At 39.8% G+C, this 21,498-nt stretch overlaps 1 protein-coding gene across 4 annotated transcripts in view; it reads left to right on the top strand.

The window, feature by feature from the left end:
* Nucleotides 1-21,498, top strand: part of LOC111255486 (uncharacterized) — a 44,194-nt gene that overhangs the window by 17,938 nt on the left and 4,758 nt on the right. Inside the window, exons 1-5 of one of the 4 annotated variants that reach the window (XM_022817500.2) lie at nt 2,145-2,697; nt 12,435-12,594; nt 18,311-18,420; nt 18,837-18,932; nt 19,956-20,060. In XM_022817500.2, coding sequence (XP_022673235.1) covers nt 2,647-2,697; nt 12,435-12,594; nt 18,311-18,420; nt 18,837-18,932; nt 19,956-20,060 — 522 coding nt within the window. In that variant the 5' untranslated portion in view covers nt 2,145-2,646. Of the gene's footprint in view, nt 1-2,144; nt 2,698-8,273; nt 8,487-11,408; nt 11,484-12,434; nt 12,595-18,310; nt 18,421-18,836; nt 18,933-19,955; nt 20,061-21,498 lie in introns of those variants that run through there. The other 3 variants (XM_086987546.1, XM_086987469.1, XM_086987573.1) reach the window with 3 other exon arrangements.

Raw genomic sequence — 21,498 nt, forward strand, 5'->3', positions numbered from 1 at the left:
TTTGATTCGGCAGATTTCAGGTTGTTGGAAGTAAAGGAAACGGGCTTTAATCTAGTTCCGCAATTTCCGCTTAACGCATTTAACAGCGCCTCATGGCAACAATAACAATTCTAGAATAGAAGGAGAAAATTATTTGTACGAGGAGTATTGTTGTAAAATAAGACAATAAAAATATTACAACGAAATTCTATTCTAACAAAAATAAAACTAAAAAATATACATAAATAAGAGTACAAAATAATAACAGAAATCATAGAACAGTGATGATAATAACTCTGCAAGGTGATATCAACCTAGGTTTCCAAAATTCAGGTCACAAATCTTCCGAAAATGGGGTTGCAGACGTCATAAGTATGTCATCAACACATGATATTTTAGTTATTTTTTAAATATGCTATTTATATTCATTAGAAGGGTAGGAGTAAAAAAAAAATAGATTTTCTGGTCTCCGCATTACAAGAGGCTGTCTCTTCATCGGAAGAAATGACGAATTTAAGTCTTGCGTCAATGGCACACCACCGAGCAGTACGATCCTGATGAATTAAGACCCTTTTACTTGAGTTTTGCCAGTCTGTTCTGCTGTTGACAGCCTTTGTGGATATGGCCTACCACAAGCGCCGTTGAGTAGGAATCCAGTGGGAAGTACTTGGACTGAAGCAGTTTTTATGACTATTGAGGGCACTGGAGTTGCCAAGGACAAAGGGGAAAAATAAGACAAAGAGCTGGCATACAGAGGTAGATTCCTTGCTTAGGCATCAATAGGCCGTTGACTCAGTCCACCGTTACAAAACAGGCAGCTCTCTCCCGGCTAGGCAAAACGATTTCGAAAAGCAGTAAACCTGGTCAAATAATGGTCATAATCCTCGGCTTAATTTGTAATCGTAGCAGGCGTTTACAGAAGTGGGCCAAAAAAACGATGCCGATTTCTAAATAGAAAGTGAGCTCAACCTTGGCCTGTGCAGCGACAGGCAGTTGGCATGGTGTCTAGCGACTGCATCCATAACGAGCGTAGAAAGAAATATCTTGATAGCCATCTCTAGAGATTTAAACTCCCTCACACGTTAACTGAAGAACCGGGCTGGGAATGACCTCGAAAGAAGAATAAACGGCTATTCTACTATTACATAATCAGGTAACTAATAATTATGCAGTTATTATTTCTGTCAGTTTTCTACACGAACGGGAGATGTGCCCGTACATTCTGCAACGACGGCGCTACAATGCTGATTATTTGCAGCTTTATCAGTCATCGTAAACTGAACAGTTCCTTATCTGTTAAAATTGCTCGCCTTTATGTTGTGCTAAACACAGCCTATGCATAGTTTTATACGAAGTAATCATGGTTGAGTTTTCCAGCAGTTTTGGCACTATACAGCAGCATACGTAGTTAATATAATTTTTAACAGAGAGCGTCTAGTGTCTGAGGCCTCATACCGAGTACGCTGCGTCTTCACAACGCAACACTACTCACAGAAGCAGCCTAATCACATTGATATCAGCACCCAAGACTCTTCAAGTTTTTTGTTCTTTTTATAATTCCTACATCGGACAGGAAAAATCAACAAATTACGATATTTATGAACAGAATTGACCCAACCTACGATAAATACTTTGACGTGTTATTTCTGTGCCTAAATGTTACGTATGTACCCTTCCAATATAGCCTAGCCGTCGTATCTTACGGTTTCAGGACCCATGTTCCTTATTCAGCATTGCATTCGATAAAGTCGGAGCAAACATAGCAGAACCTGATCTAAAGAGCAGGTTAACAATAAAAATAACGCATCACCATTATAGAATACCGAGCACCTGGTACTGAAATAACTACTAAGCTACTTATCACTCATCTATTATCTAATTATAAGCCTACTTCAGGTTCTACATATTATCGTTTAATATGCATCATTCATCAATCGGCGTCAGAGAAATGAACATGTTATTTCTTCGAAAGTGATTATTCTTTTGATTAATTTAGGCGCCACCATAGCATGGCAGTGGTTAGTAGGTATATTCGTTTTCGCTACATATGTCTCTGCGTTGAATGTGTACAAATGGTTAGTGCGCCCGAACCAGACCCACTGGAGCACTTTCCCTCGCCTAACCATACAAGGAAAGGGACTTTATTTCTCTTTCAGCCCCGGGGCTCGGAACAAGCGCCAGGCCGCTGCTCGATGTAGGATTCCGGCATTTGTCAGCGGCGGGTTTCAAACGTCAGCCCGAAGAACGATTTAGTGTACCTGCTTTAACTATATTCCAGTAATTATAGGACATCGTTATGTGTGTGATACACACTCCAAATGAATTTAGTTTTTTTTATACGTTCAATATTCATTTCTGGGTTACATGTACTGGCGAGTGAAACCTTTAAAGACGACCAGTTGGTTTTCGAGGCAGGAACGTTGTCTATGCAAAGTTTCAAGTAGATATACAGTGCTTTAGTGCAAAAGGATTAAACAACTGTCCGCACCCAGGGCCGCGGTCGTCGGACCTTAATGGATTTGTTACCTGTTTAGATCAAAAAGCTATTGGTTGAAAGCTATAACATTTGTGCTGCGTCGACCGTGATAGGATTGACTGGTCCCAATCCTTGCCTCTTTTTTACTCGTACTGTGCAAGAAGTGTGTTTGCTTCATTCGTTCGTTCAAAATGAGCTTGGAACTGCGAACTGCGACCGTACAGACGTGCAAATACTCAATGGTAAGTACCGTAGTAGAAACTGCTGTACAGAAATGTTCATATAACCATTTCGCTTACAGAAAAAAACTAAGCACTAGGAAATGTTAGTTCCGCAGAAAAATATTTTTATCTATCTGCCATGTATTGGCTAACACTTTTTATCGGTTAGATATTGCATTTTGACTTACATGGTATAAAGAGAGAACGACTGGTACCGAGCCGAATTTATTTATCACTTCATTGCATTCACTGAATTGCGAAATATACGAGAAAGGCGTCAAGTAGTGGCTTAAGGGATTTTAACTTCAACGTTAATCTGCAGTTTTGCAATAGCGAGTAAGCAGCGACAATTTTTTACAATAGTGCATTGAACGGTGATGCTCACAACGTCCGACCATTTCGGCGCATGTGCCTCTGAAAAGAAGTTTTACACTAATCCCATTTCATTTCGCTTGGCTCACTTGTAAGTTAATTTTGCACTGATTTTACCCATACCAATCGCACCAAGACCCAATATCACACTTTGAATGTGTGTCAAATTATTCTATCGATTCTTCTTCTTGTTAACTGTGCACCGTTTGTTGTTTTCCTTGGCAGGGGAAGAAGGCCTTAACCCCCAAGGCTTTCTTCCCGCAGTTTCGTCCGTAAATGACAAACATTTCGGCTAATTATGTTTCGTTCAGAAAAATAGTCCTAATAAGTCACCCCAGCGAAATAAACGATGCTGTACCTGCTAAAATTTCCGTCGAAAAATAATCTCTTATAAGAAAAGGTTTAATTTTTTTTTTACAATTCCACGCTAGACATCTGCACAGCTCATTTGTATGTGATGTTTTCTAATTATAAAACGTAGTAGGTATTCATAATATCTGGATTTTAAGCCGATTAATTTTATCACGTAGTGGATTATACTCAACAACTAAACGCTTGCGGTAACGCATCGCTATGATGGTGTTTAATAAGAGTACACAATTTCGTTCTTTAATCAGACCCAGCGCGGAATAAACAAATGTGTCAACGGTTACATACAGATAATAGCAACGGAATGTACCCTGGAAGATGTCTTATACTATAGTGCGTCGCCAGTGATTACCCATTTAACTTACATTAGTATGTTGCTCTTGCGTAAGACAAACTGTTACATGCCATAATGTGCACTGATTAACTTTTTTTTAAAATTGCCCGGGTAAAAAATCTTCTTAAAAATGTTGTGGTCTTACTAAAAAAATTCTTAAAATGAAGGCGTCATGCGTAACTTTGCAGATCCTGTGTACTTAAAAATACAAACAGACAGACAGACAGACAGACAGATAGATAGATAAAGTAAGTTGCTAACTAGCTATTAAGAAGTGATGTAAACGTTTACGTGGTCACACAGGGGACTAAAATTTGTAGATCTTCCATTTTTATAAAGGGCAACAGTGGTCCTATTTGGTGATTGATAGCGCGAATCAAGTGTGGCAAACTTGCTCTCTTGATGGGCAGATTACAAATTGGAACTGCTTTTTTGAGATTTCATAGCATTAAGCTAAATGATCTAATTAGAATGATGCAGCAACACGATAAAAATCATACTGCCGCGTTTCATCAGTGAGTGGCAAATCCGTTCTCGATGGTCTCCTATTTACGACCCAATTCGGGCGTCGACAGCTTATAATAAAACCTTTGCCCATAATGAGGAGTGCAGCGTAGCAATGCATGGACTACGACATTTTTTCTAGATGATTGTCTCAATATAAAGTTATAGCAAGACAATTTAGCTACACCAACACATGAACTAGCCACGGAAATACTGTGCTCGATAGGGACGAGGTTCCACACTGTCAATTTTCTTTTTCTCAGTGATGGGCCTAAATGGTTTGCACTAACATTATTGATGCTAAACGTTGCCACGATCATTTGTATCAGCTTGTTATGAAAGTGATGGCTTTGATCCTCGAGTACTAGGCTACATCGCTGGAAGTCTTTGTTTTCTGTCTGGCCAGCTGGCTGGCTGGCTGGCTGCTGATGATGTTATTCGTGTGGGTCACAAAATTCTGCTTTTAATTCAAACTTCAGAAATGGGTAGGTCAGATGGTACCGTGAGTCTGGTAAACACGGCGGTAGCGTTCTATACCGATGTCAAAAAGGTCGGTAGGCAACCCAGGAAGTTTGTACTAAATATGCTAAGGATTCCACTTAAAATATATAGATTAGCTGATAATTATCCTCTTTCGAAGACAGTCGCTGTATTAGAGGAATAAAGTGCATTCGTTGGCTTAAAAAAACATGACCCGGCAGACCATTTTGATTTGTATACTCAGTTAGAAAGCCCCCGTCGTGCACGCTGGACTCATGCGAGGTCCTCCTGACAGTCTTTTAACTCGCATGAAGAACAGATGAGCAGTTTGAACCTGATTCCTAATCAGCGCTCATCAGTATAACATGTTAAAAGTATTTGATTCCATTGATCAATAAGGGTTCACTTGCCACTCACAGTTCTTAATCTAGTAACCATTCATTCAACCTGAAGAAATCGCACCGTTCGTGTTGAATGTTTCCAACATTTTGAAATGGCTTCTGTCCACATTGTCGGATTAAAGTTTACCTATTTAGAAACCATCTTCATTGAGTTCCAAAACTATTGTTGACTATGATACTAGAGCAGTTCATATGACTGAGTCACAACTTTATAATATTGAGCCTATTTTTGCCGCTAAAGAGCATCTCTAGGGCACGGTATCCGAGGCAGTGTGTAGATAAAATTGCTTGAATTTTAGCGGACGTTTAACTAACTAACAAAATCTTTCCTCGGCACCCTTGCTGCCACTGTTGATGCTCCTACAAATAGATACAATTTCTCTTGGTCACACTTCAAGCCTGCTGGTTAGCGCTTCCGTTAAGCTCCTTTGTTCAACTGGCCTGTATTTAATACTTACAGAAGATGATTCTAATTTCAAAGAGGTTTATTGTTTGTATTGCAGAGAGAAGTCTTATACATTCAGTGCATTACTATTGTGAGCTGAATTGCATTAAGTATGCACTCATCGTTCTCGCGAAACGACCTACCTTACCTGATAGAATCTCTGAAGCACAATGTTTTGGGGGCTAATACAACCCCAGCGATAGGGCCTTTTTTTCTAAAGCTATTTTACGCGATCGCTCTAGAATGGCTGCATATGACGAGATACAAAAATTACTGATGTGGTCACACCAAGCTTGTGTGCAGTTTTTATTACCAAATGTACATGATCAAAAACACACGTTTCTATCTTTACACCGTTCTAAAATAGTATTACCGCTAAAATTCTTATGTAATAACAAGTCGATGCAGGGCCAATTGCGTGTCAGCAACTAAACATTATTTCTGCTTGGAATAGGCCACCGTAACAACCACCGTTGTTGCTTGCTGAGGCGGCGCTTCGTTGAATGCCATCACTCGGACGTAGTAAACTTTGTGGCAATCTAGTGAATGTTTTGCCATCGTCCTTATTCCAAGATCTAGCCAAGTGCCGTTTTATTTACCGTTTAAGCAAGTTACCGTTAATGCTAAGTAATAGAAGGGATTCGTGCGTTAGTAAGTAACGGGTCCTTGTTGCTTTTTAGTAAAGACAATCACAAAGCGTACCACCTGATGAGTTTGCAAACGCAGCCAGGAAAACCATCTATCTAACTGGTGACTGTACTGGTCATTCATTACACGCTACGGTTAAAACAAACAGTTTTAGAACACATCGAGTCGTCCTTTCCCCAATCATGCTTTCTTTGATTTGTCTTTCGAAAACGAAATCAATATCTACGAATGTCTGTCAGCAGAACTCGCGGTAGTTGCAAAAGGCTGCTGTCCCTTCGCCAACTTACGGCTATGTGTCCTCCTATGATCCCTTCATCCATAAGTCTGGTCCAACATAATACGACCGATAGCTTCTGATCGAGTATTTAGTATTAGAACATGAGAACACACATAGACATTCCGCGAAAACATCTAAGAAATATAGGTATATGTTACATATGATCGTTACACCGAATTTCCATAAAGCGGCCTCCCACTTACCGCAATTCTTCTGGAAGCTGCTTACTTCAACCGCTACCTGACTAAGGCACCCACTGAGAGACAAGGAGAAAATAGGAAGGTGGTCGCGGTGTCAAGAAGTTAACGTGACCCCCTTTGAGCGAGGCTCGTGGACGCGGTAGGCTCCTAAGCGTTGCCTGCACGTTTTCGTTTCAGTGCTTAGAACAGCCGCAGAGTTTATCGAATTCAAGTATTTTGTGGAGGAGGTTGGGAACTGTTCTTGGATATTCCACTCATTTGCTTGTTGACGGCTCCCAACAGGTGACGGCGATAGACAATGACTCTGGCTGCTATCTAGTCTTAATCGAAAATTATAGGCAGGGAAAGGAAAAGTGCGAGTGAGGTGGCTTCGGGTTTGCACTACTGGTAACAAGCACGAGAAAGTCGTTAGTCGGAATTATTTGCTGTGTCTAAGATGGAAAGAATACAGGGAGGAGTAAATTGTTGCTTTCTAGTTAGAGACCTACTCTTTATCGGCTCATAAAATGTAAATTATAAAGTAGGTTGTAAGTGGAGCAACCGCTCCTACATTGGGAGCGGTTTAGTGACCTTCCGAAGTCGCCGTTGTTGCAACCGTGTGGAAGCGCACTATAGCTTTAATAACTTTTACTCGGCCCATAGTTCATTCAGACAAATATATGACAATGGTGAACGCGATGCACTCAAATCATCTTCCAAAAATATTGTGATTGGAAGATGATTGAATATCAGTGGTCTTTAAAGCGATAAACCTACATTTTAGAATTCACTCGTTGTTTTTTCCATTTGGATTCAATATATTTTTTTAAGTAAAGACAAATCAAGCTATCAATTTACTAAATTAAGTAGTACTAGCGGTGTCTGTGCATCGGTTAACCTTTGGGATTCATTTTTCGCCTTTTCGTGGGTTTTAATCCAAAATCTGTTTGTAGGGGCTTTTAGGAATATGTTGTTGAGACTGGAATCGCTGATTTTTTGGTGTGTAGTACTGTCCGGGACTTGTTCTCCTGATCGAATGGTATTCCTTTTTTGTTGCATGGAAACCTATGTAATGGGGTCGTTTTTGGTACTGATCGGAAAGCTCGCGATGAGCTGCAACAAACAGCTAGATGATTTCCTACGTTTAAATTTAGACTTTTACGTCGAAAAATAAACAAAATCTGCAGTAAGCACACCTTGGTTTCCTTAACGACGACGGCGCTGAGAATCACGGTGTTACCGAGGCCGCTACGCCGTTGACTAATAACGTTAATCTATTTCTACCCAGGAGGATGGAGTCAAAGAGAGCTATGTTTTAGTACATATAATTAGAAAAAATATATGTTTCAGAGTTTATACTATATGAGACCGTATAACTATACTGCGCAAAGTCATGTAAATGTTACATAGTTACAAATACGAGGAGTATTATTGCGGTACTAAATACTCTATAACATCGGCGAATGTATATAGCAGTTCACAAGAACATGAGAACAACAAAATCAACGTTTTGTCTAAACTATATTTGAGCGCAATTATTTGATGAAAACGTAGGCTCGAGAAGTGTGAGGTGACTATTCGTAGTCTACGTGATGGCCTTATGGTAATATGTTTGCGTACTGAACTTAAAAACGAATGATTGCCTAATCCGAAAGCGGGCCTAGGAACACTTCGTTCCCTATTGGGAACCAGCTGTTTGAAATACCTTGAATGCCTTCAATATAAAATGTGTGTACCTTGTGTGAAGGCCACATATTGGTGCTGAGATCAACATGGAGTTCTACAAAACTTGCGATTCGAGGTATTGTTTATGATATGTTAAGCAAGCTTTAAATATGCGTATTTCGTGAAGTAAGCATTTGTACCTTGACACCGCTGTAAAATGTCAGCTATTCATAACCCCACAATCGTTCGCTCTAGTATGTCGAAGGGCATGGCCTCACGTTTTTGGGGTACTACAATTAACATAACACTATAACGTAGTACGCCCCTGTGCAACAAGACTGATTCTGAATATTTTCGATGACATAACCATGCTTTTAGTAAAAATCGGTAAATCTTAGGTTTAATAAAACTTTAAAAACGGTAAGATAATAATGTGGAACTAAAGTACATGATTTATTGAAACCGTAAAAGTTTTTTACTATCAGAGTCGGGAATAATCACTATTTGAAAATCGCGCGCATGTACGCCACATCATTTAGTCTCTATGAAATGCTACCGCCTGTTCAGGAAGCAGTGTAAAACCTTATCACTTGTATTTTGAAACAGCACTTGATCTGACACTACGTTTGGTAAAACTCAATTGCTGGTTTTCAAAACTACCTAAAATGGCCCCCATAAACCAAATTCGGTACATACTGACGTTGATCTGTTAGGAATCTTATCGTAGAACTAAACAAAATCAAGCGTGGTCTACCAGTGCTAGCTAATTAGTATCTTCAAAAAAAGTATACGTGATCTGCTACACTACCTTAGCTCATCTCGATATTTTCAATGACCAGTAGCGGTCGAAAGCGGCGATTTGTCGGTGGGTGTAGGCAAACCAAAAACACGCCTGTTGGGTTGTTACTGATGCATTTTGACAGTCGAGGTTTAACATGATTGCTCACGTCTACGGGAAATTCCCTGGCCTTTAAAACATTTTTGTTGCTCTTGCGGGACTGAGCGATTTCTGCTGCTGTTTCCACTCCTACTACGATTAATATTAGCGTGTATGCCATTGCCATTGCATAATATGGTTGGATAATTAATCGTTAGTTTGGGCCTATAAATCATACGGCGCATGGTAGTACGTTTGGTTTGCGTATCTGAAATAGTGTGCGTTTGTGCTTTGTGAACTGAGCGGCAGGCAGAAATCTATGAATGCACTAATGTCGATCAATCGAAAATTCGATTAAGGTCACTCTCACTGGTTGGCTTTACGGATTGGTGGAACGTATCGACTCCAAGTTCATCTCATAGTTCAAACAAGCCCATTAGACTGCTTTCAAATAGCAGATTTTGTGGAACCTGATGTGATAATAAACTCAGTTGATCACTGGCCTGTCTTCAAGAATGCCCTTAATGGATTCCTGTCAAAGGAAATGAAGTTGATTTCTGTAATCGTTAAGCATATGTATTTACTTCCTTCTGTTTGGTAAGGAACCCTTTTTCCGGGTGAGTTCAGGACATTTCAGACAGCATTCCCGTTTAGGGGGGCGAGGGCGATCATTGTGACCTGAACAATTATTGGCCCAGAGCTGTTACAAGCTTCACGAACGTTGTTTTACGAACCAAATTACTGCCTACGTAGGAGAGTCTGACCTTCTTACAAGCGGCCTGTATAGACTCCACAGATCCTGATCCACTGAGAACGAGCTCAATGGATCAGGATCGGAGCATAGCGGAGTTCGTTTTTCAAAAAGCCCCGGGGTGATCATGTTATCACTAACGTCTTGTGCAACGTTTGCGACTCGTCTAATTCGTCGCAAAATAGTATACTAGAATTAATACCTTCTTACGTTGGATAGTACCTGCAGAACGGGTCTCATATATTACAGCTATGTAGGCACAAATAAGAAACGTAAGAAACTCCGTTATCGTAGTATAACGGAGTTACGCTGCAGCCAAACAGGCGTTCCTCGGAGCTCTATGTTTACTACATATGCTAACATTATCTTATTTTTCGTGGACAGCGAATCCCTTTTCTGTAGGCAAACCTCGTTTGCAGAATGATTCCAGAAAAACAGGCACGTAAAAGCAGAATCCGTCCTAAGGCCTATAATATCCTACAGGGTGCTAACAAAACATTTGATTATTTTTGATTGACACTAAGCGAACTTAAAACTAAACCTGTTTTCTTCCAGTCGATTCAATCAAACGTCTGCGTCGATGCCAACGAAGTTGTTCCGAATAATTTACCTTTAGCGCTATCTTAGTCAACACCGATTTTGGATTTGAAAAAGAAATAAAATAGGTAGAGCTATTTGCTTAATTTACGTCTAAGATAATGCTTATCCTATCTTCATAATGTTGGCACCGCTTTATCTGTCTTATCGTGTCTTTATGGAGCCTTCGTTACATTATGATATTGCAGTATAGGGTGGGTCTTACTAGAAAATCACTGGGAAGCTGTAGATCGTTTAAAGTGATACAATTCGAGCCATGTGGGACCTTCATTGGTTATACTTAGTTTCAAAAGCTTGCTTCCAGCACAAACTTCTCAGTATCCACAATCTATTTAGGTATCGAGCAGTAAACAATGTTTCTAAATGGTCTCCTGCGAATTTACCGTTAGGCACTACGACTAACTGGATTTTTCAATCTTACACATAGCAAAAACTCTACATGCAATCGAACGCAAGACTTAGTCACCAAACAAGGCAAATCTGTGTTGGCCTTATATAGCCCAAAATGGGCGGCTTTAATAGCGCCCTTTTAATTTGAAATTTTAATAGTCTCTCTCTAAATCTCAAACAGAGGTTAATGACTACTTTGTGAAACTGTGACCTTTTAGCTGAGGCGGTAAATAAAAAATACTTAGGTAAGGGAGATGCTGAGGGAATGCGTCTCGTGTACCCTTGTACGTTATAACATGTAAAAAGTTCATAAAATACTCAGATTTTGTCGAACGAAATGACTAAAACCGTCAATTACTGGTCATAGAATATACGATCAGGATAACGAATTAGCAAAAACGACTAAATTTAAGTAGAACTTTTACTGTTTATGAATTCGAGCAACCAGTGGTCAGCCTATGGGCTGTAACAGCCATAGCCCCGTAGTTCCTCGAGCTGCTAAAATTACTAAGCAATACGTATGCATTGATAGAAATCTGTTAATCGATGGTTTAAGAGTCATATATATATATATATATATATATATATATATATATAGACAAGCCCGTTTGCAGTCTTATAGCTATACTAATACCTATTAAGCAATATATTCTATTTAGAAAATTGTGACGCGCCCAAAAATGCCCATGTGATTCTGCGACTTGTAACTACATAACACGGCGGTATATCGGTGAGCGACTGCAGATTTTTGTCGGCACTAGGTCCGATAGTAGACAATACCACCAGAGTTAAGAATAGTGAAAATATAACTCTCGCTTGCTTTAGTCCTGAAACTTTTCAAAAGTTTTCCTTTTTTCATGCGAAAAAAAAACTTTTAACTGTAACGAAACCGTTTACAACGGCAATTACGTAAGCAGACGCCGATCCGATCGTAGATGTGAGAAGACGTTACGCAGTAGCTTCCTATTAACGAGTTCACTGCCTTTCAAAATAATTCGGGAAACTAAAAAAAAAACATTATATAGTAAAGATAATATTGCTGAAGTTGTTTTGCCCATTATCACGGTGGGAAGTAGCTAGCGCTAATAAACAAGTGCACTGAAATACGAATTCGTTTGGCTGGACGCAAAACGTCGGCGTATTTCATCAGTGGCCAACACGAGCTAAACACGAGCAATTCTATACCGTTGTTTTAATATATATATATATATATATATATATCCTTGTTGGCCGTTATTTTTTATTTCAGCTAAATTGTTCCTGATATTGATTTTACACCGAAATATCTGGTGCATCACACGCCGGAGTCGTGACGATTTTACCCACGAAAATGTCGTTTGGAATAAGATAATAATTTTAGTTTTTGTCAAAAATTAGAATTGCAACTATTGGCACCCGACAGAGATTTTCGGGCAAGCAGAATATGTTAGAGTTTTACTATCTCTTACAGTTTCGTTTGTGTTTTGCAGGGCCTATCAATAATTGGTTTAATCCTGGTCACGTCTCGGTTAATGGAGGCATCGCGCGAGATTGAGTTCTTACGCGTCGTCGAAGTCGATTGGTTGGGACAATTTGACGAGTTGACTTCAGATGCTGGAGTGTTACGTCATGACTTACATACTTTTATCGGTGAGAAAACATAGAAAGTGAAAGAGCTTTTTTCTACGAGGCAATTCTATTTTTCAAAACAACTTATGCTGTTCTAGCTTGGTCAGAGACAAGCTCACCATTGTGGGTCGGAGAATAGGATCTCTGACACATTCGCGTATTTATAGTTGCGCCAACGCAACGATAGTCAGGCAGGTTTAAATCCAGAGGAAAAACAGGTAGGAGTACTTACAAGGCCCAACTGCATCAACGAAAAGAGTCCTAGGTTTTTTTTTTTTATTTTGTGTCCATTTATGAGCAGATTTTCTATGTCCAGCTTACTGTCAACTCAATCTTTACCTTACGAAGCATCCTGTATTATGGAGTATTTTCAACAGATCTTCAGATGTTGGTTACAGCCGCACTGGTGCATTAGAACGAGACGTCATAATATAACGGACGCACCAACTCTGTACCATAAAGTAATGACCTTTTAAGTTGGTACTTTGGTGCAAAGTCATGGATGATCTTTAGGCTTTCTAAATACAGCGTTCACCTTCAAGGCTATAAATGATCAATAATTGGATAACGATTGTAAAAGTCATTATGTTAGTAAACTGGGATCCAAAGAGCGAAACCATCCCCGCATTGACAAGCTTTGTCTGGAAGCTTCATGAATGTTTAACTTCAAAAGAGCTTTTCAATAGATTATCCACTACTGATATATCAAATTGCCGTGATCCGCTCAACTGGGCAGGCTTTTTTCCTCTGTTTCCTTTAAACAATCGGATTTGAATGAGCCATCATTGTGTATGTTTATGACTTTAGCCCACCAGCTTCAATAATATCTTGTTGGGTTTTGGGAACCGTAACACCATTGCCTTCGCGGGTTAGATCTTATTCGAAGCGAACATGACTTGTAAGCGCAGTAAAAACACTCGGATGAGCGTTTACATTGTGCTAACGAAAGCAATAATTCTATACATGAAAATAAAGAAACTCGCTAACTAATATGTTTTCATCGGACTTATTTAGAAATCTCCTTTAAGTGGAAGCAAGCTTAGCTTTGGAGGCAAATTTAAATAGCTGCAGTACATGGGCACAACGGGCATAATGTGGCTAATGTATTTCATCGCAAAACAATTCTCTAGAAAGGTTGCAGTTAATCGTTTTTTTCCTTCTTACCTCGGAAGATAAGTAGGACTTTGCCCTTTTATGTCCTGGTGGTGAATTGTAAGATTGAGAATAAAACCTTGAGTTAATTTGAGGAAATGGCCTGCCTCTTCAGTATTGTTCCTGTAACTAATTAAGCTGCACCGAATAACTGTCCTCAAATGCAATGGCATCGAATGAGACAACTGTTAACGTCTTTTGTTTATTTTTGTATGTTATTCAAAGCGGGCTGCTCATTTTGAAAAAATACTTTTGTAAAAATTCGACAGGAGATGACTTGTATATATGTTTGTTTTAAATGTTTTTCGTTGATATTCTCAAAAGACTATCGCGCACTATCTGTATTTTGGTGTTTGCCATTTATCTCTCTCTTTAGGTATTCCTGAAGGTATTTAAGGACGGGGCAAACGATAGGGCAGTAAACCCTTCGATATTTTTTTCAATAGACAATAGTTGACAGTTCGCAAAGATTCGATAACGTTCACAATCGTGCGGACACTAGCAACAACAACGACGGCAATAACCGGCCAATAGTGAATTGATTTTCATACACCCGACCAGACACCTCTTCCTGTTTTCTCTATCTACTGAACATTATTGCGTCTTCCTAATGTATGAAGTCATTGGCTGCTGATATTAACTACTGGCGTTGTCTTTCCGCCAGCGAACAATCAATGGAAACCGGCCTGATCTCATAGTTCGATCCGGCATATCGATTCATACATCAGCTACCGTCCTTTCCTGCGTTTCATCGGCTTTTGGCGATAGCATTACTGTTACACGTACAAACGCATGTGACGAAGCAACAGGAATAGCGACAACCGTCGTTTGAGAAGTTGGTCAGTATTCTGAAACTGGGGGAAATGGCCTTCGTAATCATAAAACCGTTAGTCTTATGCTGCTGCGTTTGCTGTTGCTTTTACTCGCCATCGTTGCCGTCGTCACAGTGTGCTGCTCGTCCTGGCCCTAACCGCACAGTTTGCCGACATTTTTCCATGTGGTCGCCGACAGTTCGATAGTGGTGATGGCGACGGCGGCAATAATAGCATCGCATAGATTGGGTCGGCGTCATCATCATATGGCTGGTTCGATCCGGTGTCCGCGTTTCCCTGTGGACGGAAGTCTACCAAAAAAACTTTCTCGGCAGAAAGCATACATCAGTGCCGGCATGAACAGCAGCAGCAACGGGCGAACATGCTGCGGCCGTTTGGGGGCGCTCGGTTCGGGTAATGTGCGCGGACGCAGCCCGAGCGCTCTGGCCCGAAACGTGAACGTCGCATCATCGCGGTGATCCATTCTCCGGTTCGTTCATTCTACTTCTTTCGTTTGCCTGTCTTTCGCATGGCCGAACGATCTAGCCCCTACCGCAGGATCGAAGCGGTGAAATAACAGCAAGTAGCAGAAATGGCAAGTGCTTCAGATAGGCAATGAACGGCTGCGTCGCTGGTATTATCCTATATCTGGGCAAGTTGGGCGTCAAGCAACAACGTTATTTAAGTACCACGAAAACGACACGTGGAGTAGAACATATAAAGCAAGCTGGGAAAAAAATAACATTGATTAATAATTAGTTGACAGGCAGCTATGAAGTAGTTAGCTTCCACCTGTTGACTCTTAAAGTAAGTAGTTACTGGGACGGGTATAAGTTAATAATGATTCCTAAGTATCTTGTGACAAATTTATCTATATCAGATATACCTTATAGCGGTTTACTTTGTTTTATATGAGCCAGATCCATGATTCTGTTTACCGTTTATGAAAGAACATATTGACAGCATAAAAAAGCCTAAGTAGACTCTACATAGAACAATAAAGCACTATGGTGTAACATAAAGCGCGCATACACTTCGCAATATAAAGACATATTAACTTGACTACATTCAACTACAAATATCTTAGGCAGAATAGACGTTTCTCCAATAACGTTTAAACCCCGAATGCAGTTTGTAATGGATTGTCGTGTTTACGCGTCCGCTGCGGTTCCGGCAGAGGGGTAATATTTTCAGTTGTCCTATAGGTTGTAAACGCACCCTTTAGTAATCGATCCTACTTTCACTACATCTTTGCTATTGACGTAACGTTACAGTTTAACTCTTCGATAATTGATTGTTTTTGTTTTGTCCAGACTTAATTTAATCAGAAATTATGACGGCTGGCAAAATTCAGTTCTTGTACCCGATTACGGCCTGTCGTTTAGTTCCGGCAGGTTGCGTGTTATAAGGCCCGGGTAACTCGACGTACTGAGTATTACGTTGGATAGTAGATATGTCTGCCATTGCGTCTGCAGTATCATAGAGAATTACCGTATTACCGCTAGTAGAAATAGTATGACGATGCTAGTTTTCTTCTGAGTGTTGAATGTTTACCGTGATAGTAGTAGCTTATTGCACATCAATGTAACGGGGCGCACACGCATAGTGAGTTGCCTTCGCCATCGAAGTATAGTACAAACGAGTTAACAAATCAAAACAGCTGTGTCCTAGTATAAGGGACCCTAGCTCAGTGGATCAGAAATCACGAGACTATGACGGTTCCATAGGTAGAGAAGAACAAACAATTTTTTCAGTTAATTGACAACGAACCCACGAGGGTTGTGATGATAAAACGAATCCGTGGTACGCAATTTCAATTCTGTATTGCGGGGTTTGATAATAGTGACCATCGGCGTTCTTGAAAGAGACCGGAACCCGTCAAGGAAGCAGATGCAGTAGCAACACACCAGCAAACGCAGTGAAATGGGCTTTTTGTAGTCGCTATCATGCTGGAGGAAAACTTACTGGAAAGGGAAGTTAGCAAGCTAAACGACAGCTGTTTTGATCAACGGAACTTTCCGGATATCCTTCCGTTAAAGCAGCACAAAGCCACTGAAACAGAAACCTCAATAAATGAAGGAGACTGAAAGGGCATGGATCAGTCTCGACATCTCACGTCGGTGGGGTGATGAAATGGGGCGAAGTGATCAAATCAAAAACAACAGATGTAGTCTCATATATTTATCTCTTTTTGTAGAAGTTTGCCTATTTTAATTAGTTCGCACACCCCTAACAAAACAGACTTCGAGCAGCTTCTGCTGCGAGGCAGCTGTTGTATATGCTATGCTTTGCATATTAATCGCAGATCACAACAATAGTTTGATTAAGGACAGACAGGATATGATAAATATCTATCAGGAGCCCTAATTTTCTCCATAGTTAATTCGCTACGGTCCTTTTCTACGTGAACTGGTAGCCACGTGTAGCTTCCTTTTCTAAAGCCTCTTTAGATTGAAGGCTAAATACTAACAATATAAAGAATAGAACAACAGTGAACTCAATCACTGTTTTTTCTATTCCTACCAGGGAACAAATAAATATATGTATGTGACCTGTATCGAACTAATGTCGCCACTGTACATCTACGTGGTGATGTACAGTGGCGACATGCGTGAGAACGTCTACTAAATATTATATACTTGTTTTTAAATTGTTATTAAAAATCGTAGAGTGTTTAGCCTACTCATCTATATTTCAGGCGTGATTCGTATACCTGCGTTCACATAGAGTTCTTAATGTTGTACGCATACTTATGCATATACAATCGGCTTTGTTGTTTGTGTTCCATGCTGCTTTTCTGGAAACCAGACATCGCGTCGAATTATTTACCCTTGAATATCAGGTTTTTTTTAAGATCTCAATAGATTGTGATAGTGTCTCAGGTATTCATTTTAAAGGCCTAACGATTTTGTACCATTTCATGACGTCGATAGATATATTTTGATTCCTGACTAAGAATGTCGTGGGTTGATAGCCTCTTATACAAAGCAAATCCTGTTCTGTTCACGACGGCTGAACAGCGTTTACTGTGACAAAAAAAATGGTCGTCCCAATTTGTACGTAATAACAAAACGGATGATATTGAGTGTTATTGCAACTTAGATGCGTAAGGAGTTGCTTCTGAAAAAAAACTAGCGTTCAGTAAGTAACTGTGGTAGGAAACTTACACTGAAAAAAGTACTAAACAACGGAGTATATTTGTTTGATCCATCTTAGGGTACTTATCGTTAGTTTTGTGGATATAATTAATAAATGTGGGAAAATAATTTTAACCTTTTTAAAAAACCTGTTCTGGATTCGATTCTTTATGGTATTCTTCTTTTACTGCTACGACTGACGTCAATATTACTCCCCGCGCTCCAACTGGGGCACTCCTACCGCAAAAGTGACGGCGTCAAAGGTACGAGATTTCCGTAATGGAATGAAGAATTTTTGTTGTGAATGAATCGTATTTGTTCGGTGCAGCGAGCAGTGGTTTGCGAAGAGGTAAAATTGATATTATTTACCTTTTCTTGCGGATAAAACGACATCGAGAAGCGCTTGACTTCATAATCCTTACATGCTAGAGCAATGATCTGATTGAAAAATTGAACGACGCTCGTGGGGTATTTAGGGCATTTACTAAATGTTTCATCATGGTCAACCCTCGTATAAGTGTTGAATTTATTCCAAACGCATTCTTTATCGCTTGAAACATATCATAGTGACATCTACGACCGTCTCTAGTACGCGAGCTTTGCTTCTTATTAAATATTGCAATGTTACCTTTGCAGGTGAACTCACTGTTTCGCGGACGATTCTTCTGCTTAGCGTCATTTTTTTGCTTGTGTATATTCTCTCATGGTGGTGGATGGTCTTCGCGCTGAAGCAGGCTAAGGATGATGTAAATTTCGTCGATACGATACAATGCTCAGACGGTTCCCTTTCGTCATTAACGCCCCGTTTTAATCAAAATAAATAATTTCTTTTTTTAATTTAATCAAATTACTTAGGCGTTCGAAGCCCTTGACTTGTTCCGTGTCACATCCATAACAATGCTTACTACCTAATATAAGCGAAACACATTATGTAATGTTATGTTACAAGAGCAATATAATGATTTTACTTATATGTGCAATTGGTTCTATGTGAAGTCTACAAGGTTGTATAGGTATACAAGGAAACTCCGTACAATTTTAGCTAAGAAATCGCTAGCTAGAATACAACGGTTACCATGAAAGAGTTTAATTTGTGTAATTATTGTTTCCTACATCTAATTTGATTACTTGTTTGATTTCGGCTTGTGGGATTTACCCAAAGGGCAGCGTTCCTCTCAGGACAATATTGCTCCTTTCTATATTTGCGGCCGTTGACATCGCTGCTAGCACAGGATTTGTTCTGCTTCGCATTATCATGGTAAGTAGAAATAATCGCTTACAATGTGCTTTATGCAGACGACTGAAGCACGGGTCGGCAACACAAACATGGACTATTGACTTCAGAGGTCCAATTGCTGTTAGTTTTACCAACGACATTTTTAATGCACATTTTAACCGGTATGCACTTATACCTGGATTTAGTCACCTACAGGGTGGAAAATAGAAGTCGTTAGACATCTGAGAGCGAAGCCTGGGTTGATAGGTCGATGGCCAGAAATATCTGACCGGTCATTGCTTACATATAGTTCTCTCCGCTCTTTCACCATACCTGTTTTAGGCCATTATCATACCTTCTAGCAGACGTCCGTTGATACTTCGGGCAACGATGACCTTTAGCACTGTTACGGCTAAGTTAAATCGAGCCGACGTTGGCCCAACGAGTCGCGGGTTACTATAGATGAAGTCAGTTCGCAAAACACTTGCAGAAATGAAGCTAAGTGAGACAACTTGAACTGAATACGTGTCGTAGTGGCAAATAATCACTGCATTCACAGAAAAAGAACACAGAACGATGGCGCCAAGGAAGACGTAGAACTATGTTGTAGAAAGCCGCCGTAATATTAATAACAAAAATAATTAGACCGCAGGCTTAGCTGGAATCATTACCTCTACGTACATGGCGCTTAGATAATAATGACTATAATTACCACGATGTGACTGTCTTACCTTGTGTTGAAGTAAAGTAAAATAAAAGTCTATAAAATTTCCGTCATGAAGATGCGATTCCGAAATATAATTTCTGAAAATCGCAGCAGTGGAACTTCTGGGAGTAAGGGAAGAACGTTGAAAGGACTTCAAAATAAATATACCTCAAAGCGTAATGCCTTCTCAGTGTCCTTCAACAATCTAAACATACATAAAAATAGTCTGCATTATTTTAAGCTCTTGGTGCTTAACTAATTCAGCATACGATAATGTTAGTATTTTTTTTTTTTCGTTTAGCCATAGGTGGATCGTCTTACGTTTCCACCTTAATAAATGCGACGCGAATCGCCCTTAGTTTCAGATCCGCGATAAACAGTATCCTGCCGATCTAAGAATACCAGCACCGTCTGAACTTGAGCGCTATCCAGCTATTGCCGCTCTTCGCTTAGTTACACTCAAGGTATACATTTGAATAATATTCTAAGCGAACTTTTAATTTTGTGCACGATTTTATTGTTATTCTGCTTGCTATAATATGTTTTATACCGCTGCATTGATAGAGTTTTCTTTGTAAATAATGGTTGATCTTCTTCCCCTTATATATATATATATATATCCTAAAGAGGTTGAAATTTCTGTCATATATGCTGTTTGCAAAGATCTGGTTGTCAGGATAAAGCTATATGGTAGCTTAAAGTCATGGTCATGTAATTGTGCATTAATTAAAACTAATTCTACACCGACGACAAAAGTAATCAATTTCAATATTGAGACAAAAATTACTCAGCATTTGTTCTCTTCTATTGTGTCGTCTGAAAGCGTCTTAGAACGATTGGAAACTCTGCAACAAATGGTAACTAAAGGCGATGCGTTGCTCCATCTAGTCCTAAAATAAGTCAGTATAGGAGATATGAAGGTCGTAAATAATGATTTTCGGCGAAAAAGCCAAGACTAAAGAAGAACTACGAAAATAACTGCTTTTTGAGAAAAAAAAAAGCTTTTATAACTTTGGTTAGAGTGATTAGCTTCGTAATGTTTATTTAGTAATGTCTAACTGATTGTGACTTTTTGTTTATATAGCATAGGCCTTCATGAAATTCTGTTGTAAAGTGGAAAGCCGGAGGGAGGTTTTGAACGACTCAGACGTCGCGCTTCGGTCGAGCAAATAAGGTTTAGCGTCGCATCATGAAGCCATAGAGCTATCTTCAAAACCTTTCTTTAAGAAAGAGGAAGAATATTCTTTATATGAGTGAACACCGCCAGGATGTGTTAAATGGTCCTCTGAGTGCGGGTCAGACGGGAGTATTATGGATATAAACAGACTTAACCTACTTCACTTTTAGGTTTTGGAGTAAACCAGCTGACGCATGCCAATGGCTGCGAACTAGCGAAATATTAACTTAACCCAATTGAATGGATCAAATCACGATACCGTGTCGTTTTGCTATTCTTCTTTCTTTTGCCCTCATTTCCTTCTAATGTTTATTTGATGCCCTTTTTCTTACGTCTATTTAGCCCCAAAATTACTATACCCCACAATTTAGTGACCTCAAACCTTTAGGTCCATTGGTGCTTATTTTGCCATTTCCTTGATTGCCTTCTTTCTATTCCCTACCGGCTGGGCCTCCTGGTTTGCCCCAGCTCCGCAACGTAACGCAGCGTGTTCTACGTTGTCCTTTTTCTCGGCATCATGAAGATCTATTTCAGTTTTCCCTCCTTCGGGAAGGGTTTGGAATCATCCTCGGCTGGTCAATACCTTTATTGCAGTGTTCCTTTCCGGCCAGCCATATTCGGAGATCTGGCCCACCTTCTAAACATATGCATCTTAAATACACCCCGAGGTAGTAACGCTTCGCAGGCAAAAAGGCTCCCATAAACTTTTAGTCTGTTTCGATAAT

This window comes from Varroa destructor, unplaced genomic scaffold (assembly GCF_002443255.2).
Source record: "Varroa destructor unplaced genomic scaffold, Vdes_3.0 BEIS01000001.1, whole genome shotgun sequence".
In the NCBI taxonomy this organism is placed as follows: domain Eukaryota; kingdom Metazoa; phylum Arthropoda; class Arachnida; order Mesostigmata; family Varroidae; genus Varroa; species Varroa destructor.